The sequence below is a fragment of the Phaseolus vulgaris genome, chromosome 5 (assembly GCF_000499845.2).
Source record: "Phaseolus vulgaris cultivar G19833 chromosome 5, P. vulgaris v2.0, whole genome shotgun sequence".
Taxonomy (NCBI): domain Eukaryota; kingdom Viridiplantae; phylum Streptophyta; class Magnoliopsida; order Fabales; family Fabaceae; genus Phaseolus; species Phaseolus vulgaris.
In genome coordinates, this window is record NC_023755.2 from 24019385 (window position 1) to 24035415 (window position 16031).

The window sequence follows — 16031 nt, forward strand, 5'->3', positions numbered from 1 at the left end:
TTTAAACTATATTAATTATTCCATAAAGCTATGTAAAAAGATGTTACTAAATAACCTTTTCTACTAATATATAAATCATAATGACAAAGTGATTAAATAACTTATAATTTAAAATATTTTACAAATTATATATTATATCAATTTTAATCTATGTAAGTAAATATTTGAAAATAAGATTTTTTTTATCGACAAAGAATAAAAAAAATTAAAGGAAACATTTTAAGGATATTTCAATCCTTATACAAGAATCTCAAATCAGAACAGAAGTGTAAGATACAAGCACCTATATAGCCATCTAACAAAAACTTCACAACTAGCTATAATAACCTATATTTGAAAATAAGATATCAAATAATTTTATATTAATATATATATATATATATAATATGAAAGTAAATTTAAATTTAACCATGAGTTTTAAAAAATTAATGATTAAATAAAAAAATATATTAATCAATATATGTATTTATAGTATTAAAGTTATATTAATATTATATAATTTCTTCCTTTTTCTCTCTATCTATCTATATCCGGATAAAAATAATATTACTCAAGTCAAATAAAACTACTATACACAATAAATATCTAAATGTATATTTATATCAAAGTTAATATTAATTATATGAATATAATATTGATAATATGAATATAATATTAATAATATGAATATTAATAAATATTAACAATATGAATAATATTAATAATATGAATATAATGTTAATAATAATATTAATTATAATATTAAAAATATGAATAATATTAATAAATATTAAAAATATAAATAATATAAATAATATTAATAAATATTAATAATATAAATATAATATTAATATAATTTATTTTATTACTATTATTAATAATATATGAATATAATTTATTTTATTATAAATTGTATTAACATGAATAAATTATATTAACATGTATAAATTATATTAATATGTATAAGTATAATAAAAATGACAATATAAACAAAGAACTTATCTAAATTCGAGGACTATTTGAGTCTTACATACGGATTTTAACATTATGTAATTCCAATTTTTCTTGTAGTAATCGTCCTCTTTATCATAAACTTCATCCCTTCTATGAACCTATTGAAATCAAATATCTTCCTGCTTTCATTTCTTCCAAAATTTACATCCTACGCTCCTCCTTATTCTTAATAGCATTAAAATAACCTACTAAACACCAAGTTTTACATGCCTTCTTATCCTTTAACTTAAAAAATCCTGCCATAAGATGATTTTGTCTTTGATGTTTCAAGGAGTACACATTTATAATAACAACACATATAATCTTATTTAAGAAATTTCCAATTAAAACCACGACATGCCTACTATGTATAAAATCAATATTATTGAACCCCACATATATGAGTTATGAGTTTGCTTATATTAGATAATTTAATTTCTCGGATGTATAACATTTTGATCCCTTCCGATACAATTAGCTCTTTTATCCACTTTACAAGTTGCCGACCATCTAATGCTTCTAATCTGACCAAGACATTTTTTTTACCCATTACATTCAAATCCAATTTTCATTTTTAACTGAAGCTAAAGAAAATAAAATAAACAATACATATTACAAAATAGAAAATATCTTGCGGCCAATCATTTATAAAAGAAAAACTAATAATTAAATAAAATATAATAAAATAATACACACAAAAATGAATAATGAAAAAGTCAACTAAATCCATCAAAATTAAGCAGAAGAACAAAAGCAGCCACACAAAAACTGACAAGTGCACGATGGCATCCACGGAATTCGGGTGTGCCGGACGGGATCACCTCCGGGTTTTTACCGCCGAGTCTGACGGGTTTTCTGTACACTTTCAACCCGGAATTGTTCATTTCCACATTTGCCCCTCCCCACAAACGATGCCGTTTCGTGTACCACCAAACAATCTTGTACTTCACCGCCGTAGTGAAGTCCACGCGGTACACCACCTTCTCGGCAACTGCCTCGGTGAGGTTAACGCCGCCGTTGAGGGAGCCAGGCTTAAAGGCTTTCTTGTCGTGGCCCTGGTAGAAGCGCTCCACGGTGGCGTTCCCGAGGGGGCGCGTGGTGTTGACGCTGACGAAGATCTTGAAAGCGAGGTGAACGTCGTCGTATTTGATTCCGGAGTCCTTGTTGCCGTTGACAAGCTTGAGGGTGAAGAGGATGGTGGTGTTTACAGGGGAGGAATTTAGGGTTTTGTTGAGGGCAGGAACGTAAATTTTGTCAAGGTAGAGGTGGGGTTCGTCCACACTCATACTCAGCCACAGAAACAGCGCCGTTAGACCTAATGTTATAAGGAAGGTGGTGCAGCGTATGCAGCAGCTCTCCTGCGCCGCCGCCATCTACGGTGGCCGGATTGTCGTTTAGGTGCTGTTTTCTGCTATAATGTGTTGGACGGAGTTAAGGTGTTGGTTTTATTTATAGTTTGCAAGCGCTGTTGGGAAGTTTCCAACGAGTCTTCTTAGATCCTTCTACCACCATTACATACGAAATTTTCATGAACTCGTTTCTCCTATGCTTTCTCACACACGAAGAAAAAGAAATGGAAAAAAAAAGAAAAATTGAACATGTTTAAGCACAAACTTTATATTTATCTCACTTAAAACTAAATAATTAGCAATATATCAACCTATATTAGTTTATTTTATTTGAATCTTAACCAGTGAGTTAAAGCTTGAAAAATAAATAGAAAAGAATCCTTTTAAGTGAGAGTATGATACAATAATAATAAAACAAAACAAGAAAAACATAAAGCAAGTTGTACGGAAGGACGCGTTCAAAGTTTTTATTTCTTACCTCTCTCTGTACCGATGATAAATGAACGAGTGTCCGTTTGTTTTTGAGCGGAGAAAGGCTACTGTTCACAGAGAAAATGCGAAAATCAAGTAATAAAATATATTAAAACACAAAAATGAAAAAGTTTTTACCCTCTACACTTTCTTTGCAAATTTGTGAAGAAAGTTCTATATATTTATATTTCTTTAATTAATTAATTGTAAATTACTTTTCTATCCTTTTTATTTTAAACTCAAGTTATTTTATTTTTATTTAAGTAGAATTATAATTTAAATATAAAAACATAATTAAAATTAAAAAATATTATTATAAAATAACATAATTAATTATATTATATATATAATAAATTATAAATATAAATAATAATAATAAATATATTTTTAAGAACAAAGAAATAAATTTATATAAAAATTATTAATTACAAAAAATAAAGATAAAAATAATTTTATTTAATATAAAAATGAGTTTTTATTAAATATTTATAATTATAAATATTTTAATTAAAATAAGTATAATTTATAAATAAATAAATTTTTTAACAATTTTTAAATAAAAGGACAAATATGTAAAGTTACATTTTTATTAATTAAAAAAAACACAATTTCAATCACACCCATTACATCATTCATAAACTTTCCTCACACTTTCCCCACTCTTTATCTTAATCCTAACATCCTAACTTTCTTTATACTTTCTCTTCAAATCATCTCAAATCCACTCCCTCATTTTCACTCTCTAATCCAAACAAAGCATTAAAGAAAAAGAACATTAAAAAATAACTATATTTTAATTATATTTATTTTATTTTTTAATTTAAAATTTAATATATTATTATATTATTAAAATTAGTTGTGAAATGGTGTATATTTTTAGGATTGTTAAAATATTCTAATTCTAATTGAATTCATCATATTCCAGATACACGTCTTCGATCTTATACATTTTAAATTACTAAAATATATTTACTTTATTAGATAATTTAAAACATTATATTGATTTCTTTTTAATTTTTAATTTTATAACTTATTTATAAATCATATTTTTATTATTTTTTAGTTGTTTGATATTTATTTAATTATTATCTGATATTTTCATGTTTATATAATTATAATCTTTTTCTTAATATTTAACATTCGAACAAAGAAAAGATTATCATTTTGATCTTAAATATTTGATGATACTAATTTTTTTATTGTAATTTTTATTTTTTATAAAACTATTTAATTAATTTCTGAAACATGAAAGGTGAATACAAATATTCATGTTCTCAGATAAAAATGGAAATAAAACAAAAAAATTCATATTTATTAAATATGTTCATACCGATTAGATATAAATATGAGAATAAAGATGAATTTTTAGTTAAGACATAGAAATAGAATAGTCAAACTCTTATCTATTGCCATTCCTGCTTCCATGATATAAAAAGGGAGCACATATACCCCTGATAAGTAGCTTTTCTTTAATCATTTAATCTAAAATTAGGTTATTGAAAATATAATTTTAAAATTTATAATTTAGAATATAATTATAACTTATTTAACTAATATTTTAGATGAAACAATTTATAATCAAATCTTAAACCCAACAATATAAAATATTTTAGATTACATAATTTTTTGAAAGCCTTTTACGAATTTAACAATTCATAACTATATTTTTTATTTTCTTCAATGAAATTCTATTTTGAATATCGTAATTTAGATTAGTCAATTTAATATTATATTTTAAATTATGTAATCTAAAATTATAGTTAAAATTATATTCTACTTTTATAATTTAAAAAAGTATATTCTCATGATATCAAATTATAATTTTATAATTTAAATTTATATTCTAAATTATATAATCTAAAACTATGTTTTAATTTTTTAATAGAAAAATATATTTTAGATTTCGTAATCTATATTTACATTCAAATTCTGTAACTTATAACTATATTTTAAATTGCATAATTTATAATTTAAAATATAGTTCTAAATTATATAATTAAATATATTATTGGTTAATTATATGTAATTTAGAATAATTTTTTAATCCATAATATAGTTTAAAAAAATCATTCTAGATGGAGAGCTCCAAAATTTATGAGAAACATTCAAATTTTTTTTATAAAAATTATGTTTAATACAATAAATATTACTATGTTTTGTTTTTAATATAATAAGAAAAAAATTATAAATTTAGTATAAAAACTATAATTCTGTTAATTTTGTTTGAATTCAGTTAATAGTTGAGAGAATTTTTGAACATCTGTTTAGTATTTAGTAATTGTAACATGTATTTATTAAGGGGATCACTGTTAATATAAAATTAACTTTAAAGGAGATCATTTATCCTTTACTTTTTGCTTTGTAAATTTAAAAGTCTTACAGTTCTTTCAAGATTCGTTGCATATTAACATTAATCTTTCATTTAATCTTTAATAAACACAAATACTAAAGATCAAATACGTGATAATTACAGTAGTTATTAACAGATTTTAAACAAAACTAACAAAATCAAAATTATTGTATTAAGATTGTAGATTTTTTATTATACTAAAAACAAAATATGTTAATAAATAACATATATTATTTTACTGAACCAGTTATTTACCAGTTTTTGTATGTTTTAAAAAATATATAATTATTACTAATAAGGATAGTTTTAAGATTATTGGCACCAATAAGTTATAACATAAATAATATTTACAATTAAATGGAATAATCAATTAAAATATTAATAAAATTTTATGACAGAAAGTTGATTTTTTTTTCATATATATACGATTGTAATACCCCAAATATTTATCAACTATTCTGTGAAACCAATGGTTTATACAAGTAAGTCAATATATATATATATAAATATAAATACAAGATCTTTACTAGATGAGAAGTCTAATAAAATATTTATGGTCTTTTAGATGTTGCAACATCAACATCTTATCCACTTGTTTACATAGTATAATCATTACAATTAAAAGAAAAAATAAAATATGTAAGAGTAAATATTTTATTAAACTTCTTTTCTGGTAAACATCTTGTATTTATCTAAATATTCATGTATTTATCTAAATATTATATAATATTTAGATAAATACAAGATGTTTACCAGAAGAGAAGTCTAATAAAGTATTTATGGTCTTCCAGATGTTCCAACTTATCTACTTGTTTAGATAGTACAATCATCGCAATTCACAAAAAAAAAACACAAAACATGCAAGAGTAAATTACAGTGATTCAATCTCCTTTAAATACCAATCATACAACATCAATATAGAAAATACACAGATCTATACCATCAAGGATATTTAACAACTGGAATATTGACTTATGTCTTCCAAAAGACTCGTATTAAGTTTGTCCTATCAGATACTAACATCTCATCCAATATCCAAAACTTATATTTACAAGTAAGAGAAAGAATCAAGGAAAGTTTATTATTGTTGAACAAGATGCTTTGATGTCTCTAAATCCATGAGGAAAACTTGAAGACCTTGTTGTTGGGTGTGTGTGTGGTGTCTTGTAGTTTTTAACTTGTTAATTCACTCCTTAAGATGATCTAAGTTCATTTTGAATCTTAATTCTTTTGAAAAGATAGATTTTCTAAAAGGGTGTGAAATTTCCACCTGTTGAAATGTCAAGTCAACCTGTTGTTCGACACTTCATGGTTTTTAAAATGGTTTGGAAAAACTTAGCTTTGTTTTGTCTTTGTTGTCAAACAAATTCAATTGGTTGTTTCGATAAATCATCTAGTTGTTTTTTTGTGAAAACCTTAACAAAATTGTGTAAGTGGTTTGAACTGTTTTAAATGATTCCAATTGCTTTTGGTTTTTGATTTATCTGCTTTGACCAATTAATTGAGGTTATATAAAGGTTGTTTAACGCTCCTTAGCATTAACTAAGAAAAAGATTTTATCAAAACAGTTTTCAAGATTTCAAAAGCTTTGGATCATCTCAATTGTATGGAATATGATTGAGTTTTGTACTTCTGAACCTTAAGTTTTGTAATACCCAGATGATCCGGTCGGTCATCGGTAGTCGATGACGTCAGCAGCAGATAACCACGTGGACCACTCGCGGGGTGACGCGTGGATCAGGTGGCAGAGAAATCAGGGAGGAGATCACCCTGCATGGTGATCGGTGGTCAGTGCCCGAGTGGCCACCGGCAGATCAGTTCCAAGATAAACACTCGGGGGAGAACGCGAGAAGCAATAGAGCACCGATCAGTCATCGGGTGCATGGTCATCGGGGTTTCGTGTTACACGCAGTTAAACTGGGACTGAGATTCCCAGCGAGAGCGTTACGCATGGACCTCGCGTGATCATACCTCAGAGAAAGAAGAGCTCCTCGCCGGTATAATTGTGCACGAGAGTGGCCTGAGGGAGTTAGTAGACCAGTCAGTGATTGGTGACTTCCTCAACCCATTACGTGAATGACGTCGTGGAGGGGAAATCGCGTATGCAGAGAGCAATGCTTGGTGAGTGTGCCTAGTCCAGCCACACCTGGCGTTCTCCTGGGAATGTGCGATTCACCCAGATGGAAGAAACGCGCTAAGTTACTCCGCAAGGGAATAACTTAGGCGCACAAAGAGATGCGCTAGAGCCCTTCAGGTGGTGGCACGTGTACGGTTAGATGTGAGTTGCATGCCTCCACGTGTCATTGTCTGAGAGGGGCGCGGCCCAGATAAAGGTGCACTCCGTGTCGGGAAAGGTACAAACAGAAACCCAGACACTCACGACCCTGACTGTGGTACGTTTTCGTACAAAAGCATAACAGAATTCTGACACACGCAGAGAACAGCGTAACAAAATTCTGTTAGGCACAGACACAGAGGGGAATAAAAAGAGAATCAGAGAGTAATACAGAGAGATTATTTTTGTTAGTGATTCTGCGATCTAACTTGAGCGTTGGAGTGCAAACGGCCGCTAGAGGCGCCGTCTGTGTGTTTTGCAGGTTGCATTTGAAGTTCCCAGAGAAGGTTCCAAGAGCACTCTTGCAGATAGCACAGTTGCCAAAGGCGGGGTAAGGAAGCGACAAGGCAATTCCTCCACGCTTGAGTTATCGGCAGGATCAAGTATTAAATTTTAATAATCTTAATTATATAATTAAAATAATATTAACTAAAATAATATTAACTAAAATAATATTCATTATAAATCCTAAAATTACTTATTAAATTGTTTCACTCTAACAATATATAAATCATCCACTACAAGAAAAATGATTTTAACGGGGTTATATTTAGTATTTTCGACGGTTTTAACCCCCCCTCCCCCCACTAAGTGTGTTACCCGTGATTTGTTTTTCCCCTGGAAGATTTAGCGTCGCTAATGGATTACCGGCGATTTTACTAACCCATGGAATAATAATTAATTTTTGGTGATTTTTTAAACCCCCATTACTTTCAGCAACTTTAAACCCCCATTACTTCCGGCGATTTTGAAACCTCCGTTATTTCAAGCGGTTTTGAACCCCCGTTACTTCTGACAGTTTTCAAACACTCATTACTTCCAATAGTTTCCCAATACTTTAAGCCAGACGCATGGTGCGAGTTCCACAAGAGTTTTCGCCACTCTATCAATTCGTGTTTGGCTCTGGGGCACCAGCTCGCCGAGCTGGTCAAATGTGGTTTTCTGAAGGATTACTTGCTAGAGAAGCAAGCGGACCAAGCATCAGGGTCTCAACCAGCAAGCAGCGGGGGGCAACAGCACGAGGTGCCTATCCACGGCGAGATCCACACCATAGCTGGTGGATTCTCCGGCGGGGGGTGCACAGCGTCGCAACGAAAGAGGTATGCGAGGTCGATAATGTCAGTAGAAGTCTTTGAATATCACTCGCCCGACGTGGACATCACGTTCACCAAGGAGGATCGCAGGGACGTGGTGCCTCACGACAACGACCCTATTGTGATCTCGCTTGTCACGGCGGGAAGGACCGTCCACCGGGTGCTGGTCGACCAAGGAAGCTCAGCAGACGTGATGTTTTGGCCAACCTTTGAGAAGTTGCAGCTGTCCCCTGATCAGCTAAGACCATATGGGGGCTGCTTGTACGGTTTCGCCGGCGACCAAGTGGAAGTGAGGGGGTATATCGAGCTGAGGACAACCTTCACTGACGGTTTGGCCTCACGAACGGAGAAGGTCAGGTACCTTGTCGTGAACGCCCCATCAGCATACAACATACTGCTGGGGAGGCCAACGCTCAACAGGACAGGAGCTGTGCCTTCGACAAGGCACATGAAGGTCAAGCTGCCGTCTATGGAGGGTATGATCATCACTATTTGCTTCGACCAGAAGGAGGCAAAGAAGTGTTATGAAAATAGCCTTAAGAACAAGAGGTCCGTGTGCCACGTAACCACAACGCCTCCCCCTGGCGTGGAGCCGGAGCGCGAACACCGACGAGCTCCGGATGCGGCGTTAGAGGTGGTCACCGAGGACGATGTGCCGATGGGGAATGTAGAGGCGAGATCGGAGAGAAACTGCTCAGAGACCGCCAGAGAAACCGGTATCGCGAGGGCGCTGATCGCCAGCGAGAGGAAACCTCAGCCGGTAGAGAAATGGCTCGAGAAGGAGATCAGTGGTAAGGTGTTTAAGTTGGGAAGAACCCTGGATAGCAAGATGCGAGACCAGATCGCCGAAGTAATTAGTAGGCACTTGGATGCGTTTGCGTGGGCTGCTTCAGATATGCCGGGAATCGATCCCGATTTCTTGTGCCATCGTTTGGCAATGGACCCCCAAGTCAGGCCCATCCGCCAAAGAAGAAGAAAATTCAATGAGGAGAAGAGACAGGCGATCAAGGAAGAGACACGGAAACTACTTGCGGCGGGCCACATCAGGGAAATCCAATATCCAGAATGGCTCGCTAACGTCGTCCTAGTCAAGAAGAGCAGCGGGAAATGGTGGATGTGCGTTGACTTTACAGACTTGAACAAGGCCTGCCCGAAGGACTCTTACCCCTTGCCAAGCATTGACGCCCTAGTAGACAGTGCATCAGGGTGTAAGCTGCTCAGTTTCCTGGATGCCTTCTCGGGATACAACCAAATCAAAATGCACCCCATGGACGAAGAGAAGACCGCCTTCATGACGGAGAGGTCATGTTATTGCTACAGGGTGATGCCCTTCGGGTTGAAGAATGCAGGGGCCACGTACCAAAGGCTGATGGACAAGGTGCTCGCGCCCATGCTCGGAAGGAATGTGCAGGCATACGTCGACAACATGGTCGTGACGTCCCTGGAGAAAGACAAGCACGTCGCAGACTTGGAAGAGTTGTTCACCACAATAGCCAGGTACAAGCTAAAACTGAATCCTGAAAAATGCGTTTTTGGTGTAGAAGCAGGGAAATTTCTGGGGTTTCTTCTGTCAGAGAGGGGAATTGAGGCTAACCCCGAGAAGTGCGCCGCCATTTTGGCAATGAGGAGCCCCGCCAATGTGAAGGAGGTGCAGCAACTCACGAGGCGGATGGCCGCCCTGTCCCGATTCGTATCGGCGAGCGGAGAGAAGGGCCACCCATACTTCTAATGTTTGAAGAGAAACAACAGGTTTGTTTGGACAAAGGAGTGTGAGGAGGCCTTCGTAAAGCTCAAGGAATATTTGGCGAGCCCTCCAGTTCTGTGCAAGCTCCAAGACATAACACCCCTCAGGCTGTACTTTGCCATAACTGTGAGGGTGATCAGCGCAGTGCTAGTGCAGGATCAGGACCAGACCCAGAGGCCTATATATTTCGTTAGCAAGGTGCTGCAAGGCCCGGAGGTAAGGTACCAGGCCCTAGAAAAGGCAGCATTAGCGGTTGTATTCTCAGCGAGGAGATTGCGCCACTACTTCCAGAGCTTCACGGTACTGGTGATGACTGATCTGCCGATCCAGAAGGTTTTGAAGAAGCCCGATGTTGCTAGAAGGATGGTGAAGTGGGCGGTCGAGCTTTCGGAGTTCAACATCAAGTATGAACTCCGGGGATCGATCAAAGGGCAAGTCTTCGCCGATTTCGTGGTCGAGTTGTCCTCCGAGGTAGCACAAAGCGCCGAGGGTGACTTTCGCTGGGTACTCTTTGTTGATGGGTCGTCCAACCAGCTGGGCAGCGGGGCTGGGGTCATCTTGGAAGGGCCCAACGGAGTGTTGATAGAGCAGTCATTGAGGTTCGCTTTCAAAGCAAGCAACAACCAAGCAGAATATGAGGCCTTGATCGCTGGAGTCTTGCTGGCTAAGGAAATGGGGGCGAGAGTGCTGATGGCCAAGAGCGACTCGCTATTGGTCACGGGACAAGTAACTGGCGAGTTCCAAGCCAAGGACCCGTAGATGGCAGCCTACTTGGAGTACGTGCAGGAGCTAAGAAGATCTTTCGCTTCGTTAGAAGTGGTGCACGTGCCAAGAGAACAGAATGCCCGAGCTGACTTGCTAGCCAAGCTCGCCAGTTCGGGCAAGGGGGGTAGGCAGAGGACTGTCATCCAAGAAACTTTGAAAGCGCCTCGAGCATTCGTGGCAGACCACCAAGTTCTCCATGTTTGTAGATCAATGGGAAGACCGGCGAGGAGTCATAGGTCCCTAATGCAGGAAACTCTGAGGGCGCCGAGGGTCAGAGCGCGCCCAGCAGAAGAAGGGGCAAGATCGATGCAGATTTGCGTTGTCCACGAGCCAGACACGTGGATAACGCCTTACCAACGTTATTTAGTGGATGGTGTGCTTCCAGTGGACCCAGCTGAGGCCAGAAAAATAAAGAAGAGCTCCAGCAAGTTTATCCTTATTGACGGCGAGCTGTACAGGTTTGGATTCACGCACCCCCTTCTTGTATGCATACACGGAGAAAAGTGCACGAGGATTATGGCTGAGCTCCATGAGGGAATTTGCGGGAGCCACATTGGAGGTCGATCGCTGGCGACAAGGACTATCCGTGCAGGCTATTACTGGCCCACGATGAGAGAAGATTGCAAAAGATATGCCCAGCGTTGCAAGCAATGCCAGCAGCACGCCGATTGGCACAAGGCACCCCCAGAAGAGCTGAAGTCGATTTACAACCCCTGGCCGTTCCATACTTGGGGAATTGACATTCTGGGACCCTTCCCATTGGCGATCAGGCAGATGAAGTACTTGGTGGTGGCGATTGAATACTTCACCAAGTGGATCGAAGCGGAGCCAGTGGCCCAGATCACCGCACACAAGATTGAGAGCTTTGTATGGAGGAACATAGTGTGCCGGTTTGGTGTGCCTAAACGCCTGGTGTCAGACAATGGGACTCAATTTGCAAGTCACCTCTTGAAAAAGCTGTGTGAAAAGGTGGGGATACAACAGGTGTTTGCATCTGTCGAGCACCCACAAACGAATGGCCAAGTGGAGTCTGCCAATCAAGTGTTGCTGAGAGGTTTAAAGAGAAGATTAGAGAAAGCTAAAGGATCGTGGGCTGAAGAGGTACCCCGCATAGTTTGGGCATACCATACCACAGAGCAGTCAGGAACCCACGAGACCCCCTTTAGTTTGGTTTATGGATGTGATGCGATGATTCCAGTCGAAATCCAGGAAAGCTCGCCGAGATTCCAGAACTTCGTGGCGGAAAACTCGAACGAAGAAAGAAGAATGAACCTGGATTTGCTGGATGAGGTCAGGGAGGAGGCGAGAGTGAAAGCCGAAGCGGTAAAGAGAAGAGTTGAGCGAAGGTACAACTCTAAGGTAACGTCAAGGCAGTTTAGAAGCGGCGATCTGGTGATGAGGAAGGCCCATCAGTATGAGATGCAGAACAAGTTGTCGCCCAAATGGACGGGACCATTCAGAATAACCGAGGCGCTCGGGAATGGCGCCTACCGTTTGGAGACGTTAGAAGGAGGGGTGATTCCTTGCACTTGGAACGCAACACATCTCAAGTCGTATTACAGTTAAAGCCTTGTAAGTAAAGACGAATATGAAGAGATTCGAATAGTTTCTGTTAAAACAATTTCAAGGGGGCACTCTTTTTTCCCTAAGGAGGGTTTTTAATGAGGCCACCCAATAAAGAAGAGTTTTTCAAAGTTTAAAGCTTCTATGTTTGCATGCTTATGGTTTCGAGAGTTTTAGGAAAAAGGCCTTATTACTCATATGTGATCTAGGGCAACAGTAAAATCGTATTGCATGCTCTCAGTTAAAAGTTTTAAAGTCCCCATCGCTTTTCGGCGATCGGCGGCACAGTTAAAGTTTTAAAGTCCCCATCGCTTTTCGACGATCGGCGGCACAGTTAAAGTTTTAAAGTCCTCATCGTCTTTCGGCGATCGGAGGCACCAGCAACGATTAAAGACCTCAACGCCCTCGCGCGTCTTGAGGCGAGAGAGAGATAAAAGTCCTCCTCGACTTTGTGCGAGTGCAGGCGAGAACAGATTAAAAAGTCCCCAGTGCGTCCGGGGAAGAGGAGATTTAACCCCTAGGCAAAGTGGAGGCACCAGATAAAGTCCTCCTCGACTTTGTGCGAGTGCAGGCAAGAACAGATTAAAGGACCTCTCTACACCAGCAGATAGAGGCAAGATTAAAAGTCCTCAGTGCATCCAGGGGGGTGGAGATGTACACCCTGGGCAAGTTGAGGCACCATAGAAAGTCCTCCTCGCCTTAAAGTGAGTTCAGGCAAGAAAAAGTCCTTCTCACTTTAGAGTGAGTTCAGGCAAGATGAGCTGAAAGGTCAGGGGTGTTTGTGACCTCAAGTGGTGGGAAGGGAAAGAAAATGCTTTTCCCTATTGAGTGAAACGTCAATACTGACCCAGTAAGACCAGATTATTGGTCCGAAACTCAGGGAGGTAGAGGAGGATCCGGAAGGCGCCTCTACCCCCAGATGAGGGAACAATGATCAGGTCATGAAAAGAAGAAAGGCAACATCGCCAGAACCCTATGACGTGAAAGTTGAGACAGTGAAGGGGTTGTGCGGCGAGTACCAGATCCGAAGAGTTCCAGGCAATGGCAGAAGTAGGAGGGATTTCACTTGGTAGATCAGGTAAACTGTATTTTAATACTAGTTTGAGTCAGAACCTGCTGCCTAGTAAGTGATTTCCTGTTAAGATTTGGTTCCTTAAGTTCACAAGTTTATTGTACGTCATCGCCGAAGAGTTGATAGTTGCTCAAGTTTACTTTGAGTTAACAGTTTGCCAAGTTTGTTATAAGGTTAAACAATTTGCTCGAGTTAAAAGCGGTACATGGAGGGTCAAGTTCCAGTATTGCTGAGTTCACGCAGTTGAGCAAATTTCGTCAAACAAGGTATCACCTCTGACGATCGATGTCCTCTATGCACTTGGCGCTAGAGCGACAAAGAAGCAAGGTGAAGTATGAAGAACGATGACTGATGAGTTGTCAGTGGGTACGCTGCCCGAAGAATGATGACTGATGAGTTGTTGGTGGGTACGCTGCCTGAAGAACGATGACTGATCAGTCTTGCCTTGTCGGAGGAAACTTTTCCAAACAAATTCTTACACAACGAGCTGAGGCAGACAGATTACGCTTAGTCAGTCGTCCAGTACAAAGCTATGCACAAGAACTGTTAAATACAAAGCTAAGGGAGTAGCTAGTCGCGATCAAGTAGAGGCCAAGATCAAAGAGTGCAAGATCGCGCTAAACCTAAGTTAGTTAACAGTTAGTCGTACGCGAAGAGAAGGGTATGCGGCTGAAACTAATATATATTACGCAACAAAGTTTATACAAGTTCCAAGTGCAATAAATGGTGCAAAGGTGTAAAATTACAAAAAGAGGAAGAGCTCAAGGAGGAGGGATGAGTTTTCCATCTACCACTTCGTGATAGATGCTGAACTGGGAGAGGTCCAGATCCGGAAGAACGCATTTGATCTGCTCGAGGGCCAGCTCGAACCCATCGGCCAGGGCTTCAGCGCCCACGCCCATAAGGTCAGCTTTCTCCACTTCGAGCTTTTTTGCTTGGAGGCCTCTGCAGCATTCTTCTCGGCGGTAAGGGAAGCAATGGAAGAAGCAGCTTCTTCCAATTGGCCCTTTGCCTCAGACAGCTTGCTCACCATCTCCTCAAGCTTCTTCTCCCCAGTAGTGGCCGTTTCCCTGGCAGACTCGAGATCCCCCGCCAGTTGTGAGTTCAGTTTGCGTAAGGAGGAAGTCTCGGCCTCCAGGTGGGTCACCTTGCCCCGCAGCTCGCAGTCCAAGGCATTGATGGCTTGCCCCATCAAGATCTCAGTCTTGATGGTCTCTTGGACCTGCGCTAGGTACTCTTCCCTGGCTTTCTCCACCATACCCCTCATCAGCTCTACGGATCCTTTGGCAGCCTCAAAGTCACTTTGCAGTGACTCCTTGTCATGCTCAAGCTCCTTGATCCTTTTCTCCATGATTAGCTGTTTGCGGTGCTGGGTGGAGAACTCCAGGGAGAGCACTATCTGCTTCGCCAGGTGCATGTCCACCTCCTCCCCGTTCCACTCGATGAGCTCCCGGCTGCGAATGAGCTATCGAACCAGAGCGATGACTCGGCTGAAGTTCTCATTGGTTGCTCCAGAGCCGCTTGGTCGAGAGCTGGCCCCCCCACCTTCAGCGGTGGCGGCGGAGGTTGGCAGTGGTGGTGGCGACACGAAAGGTCCCGGGAGATCCCCCGAGCGAGCAGAATCGCCCCCAGCAGGTGGAGTGGATTGACCAAGTGGTTGGCATACTGGGGAAGGAGAAGGCGATCGGGGAGTTGGGGATGGCAGTTGTTGGGGAGAGGGAAAGCACGTAGGCACTGGGGCAGGTTGAATAGAGGGGGGCGAGGGTGAACCTTCCTCTACCTCCACTACCTCAATCTCCCCAGGCTGAAGAGATGAGGCCCCCCCAACAGCTGGAAGCTTCCTCTTGCGGTGAACGAGAGGAGAGCCAGAGCTCTCCTCTTCAGTTGAAGGGGCAAGAGCAGCAGCAGCAGATGAAGGAAAGGCCTTCACCAGCTTCCTTCTTTTCCTTCCTGGCTCGGGGCCTTCAGCTGGCGCGACCGAGAGAGGAGGGGCTGCGATAGGCTCGGTGGTGGAAGAAGAGGAGCCAGTCCCTTTGGCCCCCTGGAGTCTGGCAAGCTCCAGCAAAGCTTTCCTCCTGTCCTTCCCTGACATCGTATCTACATCGAAGGGAAAAAGAAGAGTTAGATGGCATAGTTATGCAAGTGAGTCAAAATGTGTGCAAGCATGCATGAGAATGTGCAAGTATCCTAAGAGGTGAAAGAAGAAGAGCCTACCTATGTATTTTTTCAAGGCCAACACATCAAACTCATGTTTGATGAGAAGCGCAGAGTTGTACTTGGCCCCCAGGAACAGCCCACATAGCTCGCGCTCATGGG

At 39.3% G+C, this 16031-nt stretch overlaps 2 protein-coding genes across 2 annotated transcripts; both read right to left on the minus strand.

Moving 5' to 3' along the window:
- Window positions 1–1616: 1616 nt before the first annotated feature.
- Window positions 1617–2577, minus strand: LOC137835321 (protein NDR1-like). The gene has a single exon (XM_068643788.1). It carries the CDS (start codon window positions 2343–2345, stop codon window positions 1689–1691), a length of 657 nt encoding a protein of 218 aa, XP_068499889.1. The 5' UTR covers window positions 2346–2577; the 3' UTR covers window positions 1617–1688.
- Window positions 2578–15180: 12603 nt separating this feature from the next.
- LOC137834163 (lysine-rich arabinogalactan protein 19-like) lies at window positions 15181–15807 on the minus strand. The gene has a single exon (XM_068642227.1). The coding sequence runs from the start codon at window positions 15805–15807 to the stop codon at window positions 15181–15183; it is 627 nt and encodes a 208-aa protein (XP_068498328.1).
- Between the last annotated feature and the right edge of the window lie 224 nt (window positions 15808–16031).

Excerpts from the sequence above, each read along its gene's own strand:
- LOC137834163 (XM_068642227.1), bottom strand. The coding sequence starts at position 15,807 with ATGTCAGGGAAGGACAGGAGGAAAGCTTTGCTGGAGCTTGCCAGACTC.
- LOC137835321 (XM_068643788.1), bottom strand. The coding sequence starts at position 2,345 with ATGGCGGCGGCGCAGGAGAGCTGCTGCATACGCTGCACCACCTTCCTT.